At 41.0% G+C, this 7,942-nt stretch overlaps 1 protein-coding gene across 1 annotated transcript in view; it reads right to left on the minus strand.

The window, feature by feature from the left end:
- Positions 1-732: 732 nt before the first annotated feature.
- Positions 733-7,942, minus strand: part of KCNK4 (potassium two pore domain channel subfamily K member 4) — a 26,470-nt gene continuing 19,260 nt past the window's right edge. Inside the window, exons 7-8 of the mRNA XM_070766766.1 lie at positions 3,789-3,859; positions 733-745 (exon numbers count right to left, since the gene is read on the minus strand). Of these exons, the coding sequence (XP_070622867.1) occupies positions 3,849-3,859 (11 nt within the window). The 3' untranslated portion in view covers positions 733-745; positions 3,789-3,848. The remainder of the gene's footprint in view (positions 746-3,788; positions 3,860-7,942) is intronic.

A 7,942-nucleotide genomic window follows, 5' to 3' on the forward strand; every position in this document is an offset into this window, starting at 1 on the left:
AATAATAATTATTATTATTATTATTATTATTATTATTATTCTCATCTTCTCTTCCATATCATCCCATCCCACTCCATTCCATATATTCTATTCTATTCTATTCTATTCCATTCCATTCCATTCCATTCTGCCGTGTTCTATTCTATTTCATTCCTATTTTCTATTCCATCCCATCCCATCCCACTCACCATAAGCTGTGCTTGGACCCCTCCTTCAGGCTGCCCTCTTCCTCGTGGTAATCTATGACGAGATGCTGTGCCCCCCTGCTTGGCATCTGGACCAGCTGGTCCTCCTTCTTCTCCAACGACTGGCCTCTGTCCTCCTTCTCTTCCTCCTCCAGTATCGTATCGTCTTCTTCTGGCCTTGAAAATCCCCTCTGTTTCGCCAGGGGCTTCAAGTCCAGCATCGACTCATCCAACAAGGACAACTTGTCCCACTGGTCTTCCAACTCGCCCGTGGTCGGGTCCCTGGGAGGATCCCACGGTTCGTTCAGCAAGCTGAGGAGGTCCTCTTCCACCCCGGTCTTCTCAAGCTTGGGGGGTTGCTCCAAACTAGCCTTGCTCTTCTTGGACGGAGCCCTGGATTTCTCGCTCAGTTTGAATTCCTGGCTTGCCTTCCGCAGGAGTTCCTCGGATTCTTTGATGGTTTCCTTTTCGGCCAAAAGTTTGTCTAACTCTTCCTGCAGGAAAAGCTCCACTTCCTTCCTCATGGTTGTCTCTTCCTCCACCAGGCGATCCGCTTCCTCCTACAAGGTGACGAGAGCTCAAAGTAAACACTTGGAGACTTTTATTTATTTCTGTGTTTGTTTGTGTGTTTTGTCTAGTACAGTGTTCCCTCGATTTTCGCGGGTTCGAACTTCGCGAATAGCCTATACCACGGTTTTTCAAAAAATATTAATTAAAAAATACTTCGTGGTTTTTTTCCTATACCACGGTTTTTCCCACCCAATGACGTCATATGTCATCACCAAACTAATATTTTTTGCAAATAAGTAACAAAAAAATGATTATTGTTAATAAATAATTATGTTTATAAATATCAGGATCACTAAGTGTCTTATTCAATGGTGAGTACCAGTAATAATGGTGAGTAAATGGTTGTTAAGGGAATGAGAAATGGTAATTTAGGGGTTTAAAGTGTTAAGGGAAGGCTTGTGATACTGTCTATAGCCAAAAATGGTGTATTTACTTCCGCATCTCTACTTCGCGGAAATTCGACTTTCGCGGGCGGTCGTGGAACGCATCCCCTGCGGAAATCGAGGGAACACTGTACTTGTTCTGTCAAGCTCTCTGGTAGACTCCTCCCAAAAATTCACAGGTACAAATTTCAGACACACACACACGTTTGAAAATTCAAAACAATGTTCTTTATAATGAAAATTCACTTAAACCAAGCCCTCTTTTGGTATAGCAAAGAGCACTCATCTCCAAACAAACTGGTAATTTGTACAAGTCCCTTATCAGTTCTGTGATACTTAGCTTGCAGCTGTGAGGCAATTCACAGTCCTTCTTTCATAAAGTGAAACACCCTTTGCTCTGGTTTAGTTTCAAAGCGGGGGGAAATCAGCACACAAATAGTCAAAGTCAGTAAAGCAGTCACAAAAAACAAGGATCAGATAATCCTCCACAATGGCCAAACCCACAGCAGCCTCACTAATGACCACAGCCCCACCCAACCACAGGTGGCCTCATTTTCTTTGATAATAATCTCTCAGTTGTTGCTGCCTATGCATCGCTCTCCGCATGCATGGCTGTATCATTGACTCTTGTTCTGAACCCAAGGAGGAGCTAGATAATTGATCTCCTTCTGAGCTGTCTGCCCCACTCTCCTCCTCCCTGTCACTCATGTCTTCTTGGTCAGAGGAGCCTTCATCAGCAGATTCCACCGGGGGGGGGGGCAAAACAGGCCTGCAGCATGTGGATGTCTCCCACACATCCACAGTCCTTGGGGCAGGAGCTGGGCCAGAGCTAACCACAACAGTACATAATGGAGGTATGTGAAGATTTAATAGTATGAAGAGGTAAAGGATTAGAAAAACATTAGAAATAATAATATTCACTGTCTGGTTTGGTTCTGCAACCCAACAAGACCGACACAGACTTCAGAGGAGAATTAGAACTGCAGAAAAAACAATTGCTGCCAACCTGGACTTTCAGGTTTTGACCTAAGTGCCAAAGCCCACTGCAACAATATCGCCAAAAAGGCTTCTAGAGTTGTTAACCTGATCCTACGTAGCTTCTGCTCCGGCAATCTCACACAACTCACAAGAGCCTACAAAACTTTTACCAGACCCATCCTTGAATACAGCTCATCTGTCTGGAACCCATACCACATCTCAGACATCAACACCCTTGAAACTGTCCAAAGATATTTCACCAGAAGAGCCCTTCACTCCTCCACTCGAAACAGAAGACCCTATGAAAATAGACTAACAATCCTGGGTCTAGAAAGCTTAGAACTACGGCGCCTAAAACACGATTTAAGTATTGCCCACAAGATCATATGCTGCAACATCCTACCGGTCAATGACTACTTCAGCTTCAACCGCAACAACACAAGAGCACGCAACAGATTCAAACTTAATATTAACCGCTCCAAACTTGACTGTAAAAAATATGACTTTAACAATCGAGTTGTCGAAGTGTGGAACTCATTACCGGACTCAATAGTGTCAACCCCTAACCCCCAACATTTCTCCCTTAGACTATCCACGATTGACCTCTCCAGGGCGTACATAAGTGCACTAGTGTGCCTTTGTCCCCTGTCCAATTGTCTTTCCTTTATCGTATATCATATATATTTTCTTCCTTTCATATATCCTCTCCTCTATTTTTACATATTATCTTTATATGTATTACTTCATAGAAACATAGAAACATAGAAGACTAACGGCAGAAAAAGACCTCATGGTCCATCTGGTCTGCCCTTATACTATTTCCTGTGTTTTATCTTAGGATGGATATATGTTTATCCCAGGCATGTTTAAATTCAGTTACTGTGGATTTATCTACCACGTCTTCTGGAAGTTTGTTCCAAGGATCTACTACTCTTTCAGTGAAATAATATTTCCTCATGTTGCTTTTGATCTTTCCCCCAACTAACTTCAGATTGTGTCCCCTTGTTCTTGTGTTCACTTTCCTATTAAAAATACTTCCCTCCTGAACCTTATTTAACCCTTTAACATATTTAAATGTTTCGATCATGTCCCCCCTTTTCCTTCTGTCCTCCAGACTCTACAGATTGAGTTCATGAAGTCTTTCCTGATACGTTTTATGCTTAAGACCTTCTACCATTCCTGTAGCCCGTCTTTGGACCCGTTCAATTTTGTCAATATCTTTTTGTAGGTGAGGTCTCCAGAACTGGACACAGTATTATTCCAAATGTGGTCTCACCAGCGCTCTATATAAGGGGAACACAATCCCCCTCTTCCTGCTTGTTATACCTCTAGCTATGCAGCCAAGCATCCTACTTGCTTTTCCTACTGCCCGACCACACTGCTCACCCATTTTGAGACTGTCAGAAATCACTACCCCTAAATCCTTCTCTTCTGAAGTTTTTGCTAACACAGAACTGCCAATGCAATACTCAGATTGAGGATTCCTTTTCCCCAAGTGCATTATTTTATATTTGGAAACATTAAACTTCATATCTATTCTCTTCCATATGTATTGTGTATTGGACAAATGAATAAATAAATAAAATAAAATAAATATTTGAAAGCGTTTCCCTTCTCATCCAAAAAGTCCGAGCCAAAAAGCTCCTTAGATGAGAAGAGAAACATCCCTTACCTGAGTTTTGATCCCATCGGAGGTGGAGGGAACTTTTGTTCTACTTCTGACTTTCTCCATTTAGAAATCGCCTGTGGGAAGACAGGAAAGAGGACTTTGCTGTTATTTTTTCCAGCGTAATTATTCCTACCTCGAAAGCTGCTCCATCAATTTCAGCCCCTGGCTTCGCTGAGTGGTGCTCACTCCACAAAGAGCAGCAATTATTATCACTCTTGCTGAAATTTGGGTGAACATTCCAACCTGTTTCGTGCTATTCCTGACGTGGAATTTGGGATTACACTACCCATTGTTTCACGGGCAGGAGGCTACCCTGCCCTCTTCGGCCAGCATGGCCACAGCACATGGGATTTGTAGTCTTACGTGCCAGGCTGGTCCCCCTTGGAAAAGTGGGGAAATCTTTAAATATCATTGATGGGCATAATAGCCTTAATTAAGATGAATATATTAACCAGGTCTATTATTTTTATTTTTGACAATATCTGTGATTTTTTTCATCCAAATCATAGAAACATAGAAGATTGATGGCAGAAAAAGACCTCATGGTCCATCTAGTCTGCCCTTATACTATTTTCTGTATTTTATCTTAGGATGGATCTATGTTTATCCCAGGCATGTTTAAATTCAGTTACTGTGGATTTACCAACCACATCTGCTGGAAGTTCGTTCCAAGCATCTACTACTCTTTCAGTAAAATAATATTTTCTCATGTTGCTTTTGATCTTTCCCCCAACTAACTTCATGTGATTTACATCCAGACCCCTTGACTCACAAAACAAAGTCAGATTCACTTCCCAACCGTGTTAGGGACTTCACAAACCGTTACGATTCTCTTAACAGTGGTGGCCAGAAAGGTCGTAAAATGGCATGAAACTCACTTAATGACAGTCTCGTTTAAGCAACAGAAATTTGGGGCCCAATTCCGGTTGTACATTGTGGACTATTGTGTATTACACTGGTACCTCTACTTAAGAACTTAATTCGTTCCGTGACCAGGTTCTTAAGTAGAATAGTTTGTAAGTGGAAGCAATTTTTCCCATAGGAATCGACGTAAAAGCAAATAATGTGTGCAAACCCATTAGGAAAGAAATAAAAGCTTGGAATTTGGGTGGGAGGAGGAGGAGGAGAAGAAAGAGGAGGACAGTCGCTGCCCAGAGCGAAGGGAGCGTTTCTTTTCTCTGGACACTGGCAGAAGTTTATTCCCTCTCCAAGCGCCCAGAGAAAGGAAAACACTCCGTTCGCTCTGGGCTGCCAAAGCCTTCTTAAGCGCCACCAAAAGGCTCCTCTGGCAGCCCAGAAAAGCCCGAGATGGCTGGGATTAAAAAGGGAATGACAGGAAACTGGCAGGGCCTTCGTGCTGCTCTCAAACTTCCTGGGAAATTTTTCCGGACTTGGGTTCTTAAGTAGAAAATGGTTCTTAAGAAGAGGCAAAAAAATCTTGAACACACAGTTCTTATCTAGAAAGTAGAGGCATTCTTAAGTAGAGGTATCACTGTATTTTTAAAAATATTGCATATTTCTAATGCTGGTTCATCACGTAATAAAAATAATTATTATTCACCTATGGAAGCCCTTGTATTTTCAACAGCTCTTTCAACGCCACCCCTGTGGAGTAGGACAGACTGAGGGGGCGGGCAGTTAATCAATAGCCCAACCCACGGAAAATACCACGGCAACAGAAATCCACAGAATTATGTGGAATTCTGGGCGGTGGGTTCTCTCCTTTTTCTGATGTGGTTTCCAACTTTTTTTCCTTTTAATCTTCCTGTTCTGCCTTTCTCAGCTACCAAATGTTTTTGTTGTTATATATTGTTAAAAATTGGCTGCTCTGGTTATAGCGGCAAGCGTGGTTAATGTGCCAATTTTTTGAGTGGCGTTATTTTAGTCAAGAGCCCCAAGGGAGGAGAATTACGGGTCTAAATAGTTAAAGAGTCCATTTGGTGGCTTACTGGGTATTCATTTTATCTCTGCAAAACCGCCTTTGATCTACCGCGTGTATTTTTAATTGATGTGAAGCTTGGGCAAATTAAAACGTCCGGAGGATGGACTCAGAACGTAGCGGTCTGAACAGGGTAGCTGCGAAACTGCAAAGGAGGTAGAAGACGGGAAGTAATAATTTTTGCCTGTTTAACTTCACAAATCTATAAAAAGGGCGTTTTAGATAGGAATTCCTATCAAATGTAAAATCAACGGCTTGCCACACTATCTTATAGAAGGCCTGATGTTGATGAGAACTTGGGAGGGGTGATTTTCATGATGCAGCCACAAAGCATTTTTTTGAGAGGTTCAAGGACATCCTGTGCCCACTCACCTGGGCGGAAGTGGAAGGAGGACTGGACACGCTGGCACAATCTGAGTGGGCAGCGTGACAGGTTTCTGGGCGGGGGAACAAGGGATGTGAACTTTCAATTGAGTGGGAAACTCAATTCAGGTTTCCCGGTTTAGGTACCAGGATGGCTCCGGAAATAAATTTGAACTTTGAGGAGTACTTTAAATTAGTTTGGATATACCTTGACAATATTATTCCTGTATCTCATGCCTATCTTAACATATTTTAGTAAATACTTATAGTTACTTATTATAGTAACTATTTATAAGTATAGTAAATACAACACTAAATAATATTAATATACTAAATACAATAATATTTACATGGTGTGGATTAGAGAGTATTATGGAAGGAAGGAAGGAGAAAAGAGAGGGAAAGGAAAGGAATAGAGAAAAAGAAAGAAAGAGAGACACAGGGAGGGAAGGAAGGAAGGGAAAGAAAGGGAAAGAAAGGAAGACAAACAGAGAGGGAAGGAGGGAAGGGAGGAAAATAGAAAGGAAGAGAAAAAGAAAGAGACAGAAAGGGAGGGGGAAGGAAAAGACAGTGAAAGAAAGGAAGACAAACACAGGGAGAGAGGGAAGGAAGGAAAAGGCAGAGGGAAAGAAAGGAAGAGAGAAAGAGGCACAGAGAGGAAGGAAGGAAGGAAGGAAAAAACAAAAGAGGAAGGAAAGAAATGAAAGAGAAAAAAGAAAAGAAGAAGGAAATAAAATAAGATGAATAAAAGAGAAATGAAAGAGAAAAAAGAAATAGGAAGGAAGGGCAGAATAAGGAAAGAAAGCAAATGAAAGATGAATGAAAGAAAAAAGAGGAAGGAAGAAAGGAAGGAAGAAAGGAAGGAAGAAAGGAAGGAAGGAAGGACAGGTAGAAGAGTTACCGTATATTTGGGTTAATTATACTTTTAAATGTTGATATTTATCAATTTAAGATGGTTTAAGATCCCACATCCAAAGCAGATTATAACCTTTACAAACCATCTGCAAATCGCATCAAAATATTCATAACGCAATAAAGGTTTCTTAGTAAAAGCAATACACCCCTGCTAAAAAAACCTCTGTTTTTTAATTATTGAAGAAAGATTCTAGCCCGAAGGGAGAAGAAAGTCATTACATAAGAAAGACCGTGGGTGTTTCGAGCCCACAGTTACAAAAATTATGGGAATGGATCGTAATGGTGGGGATAATGTAATAATCGTAATGGAGTCTATCGATCCATTCAGCTCTTGCAGGGGATAAGAAATAAAATAAAATATCAAATTTTAAAAAGGAGGTTTTGAAGGCCAAGAGGATTAAGATGCCATTTGTAAGGTTCAGGCTGGACTTAATGAGCAAAAGAAGTGAGGCTGGACACAAACACAAATACACACACCAGAACAGCTGTTGTTGCGTTGTTTTAATTTCTTTCATTTCAATCACAACCTCAATTGATAAAATACACAAGAACAGGCACATTGTGAAGTGAAGAATGGAAGACAGGAATGAAGAGGGACGTTCACCTCCTTGTAATTTCTCTCTCTCTCTCCTTTTCTCTCTCTTTTCTTTCTCTTTCTCTCTCTTGCTTTCTCTCTCTCTCTTGTTCTTTCTCTCTCCATTTTTCCTCTTTCTTTCTTTCTCTCTTTTGTTTGTGCTCTAACTTTCTCATTTTCTCTTTCTTTCTCTCTCTTTTCTCTCTCTTGTTCTTTCTCTCCCCTTTTTTCTTTCTCTTTTGCTCTTTCTTTTTCTCTCTCCTTTTCTTTTTCTCATTTTCTTTTCCTCTTCATCTCTCTTTCTCTCTCTCTTTCTCTCTTTCTCTTTCTGTGTCTCTCTCTTTCTCTCTTTTCTCTCTCTCTCTC

Source organism: Erythrolamprus reginae, chromosome 13 (genome assembly GCF_031021105.1).
Source record: "Erythrolamprus reginae isolate rEryReg1 chromosome 13, rEryReg1.hap1, whole genome shotgun sequence".
In the NCBI taxonomy this organism is placed as follows: Eukaryota; Metazoa; Chordata; class Lepidosauria; order Squamata; family Dipsadidae; genus Erythrolamprus; species Erythrolamprus reginae.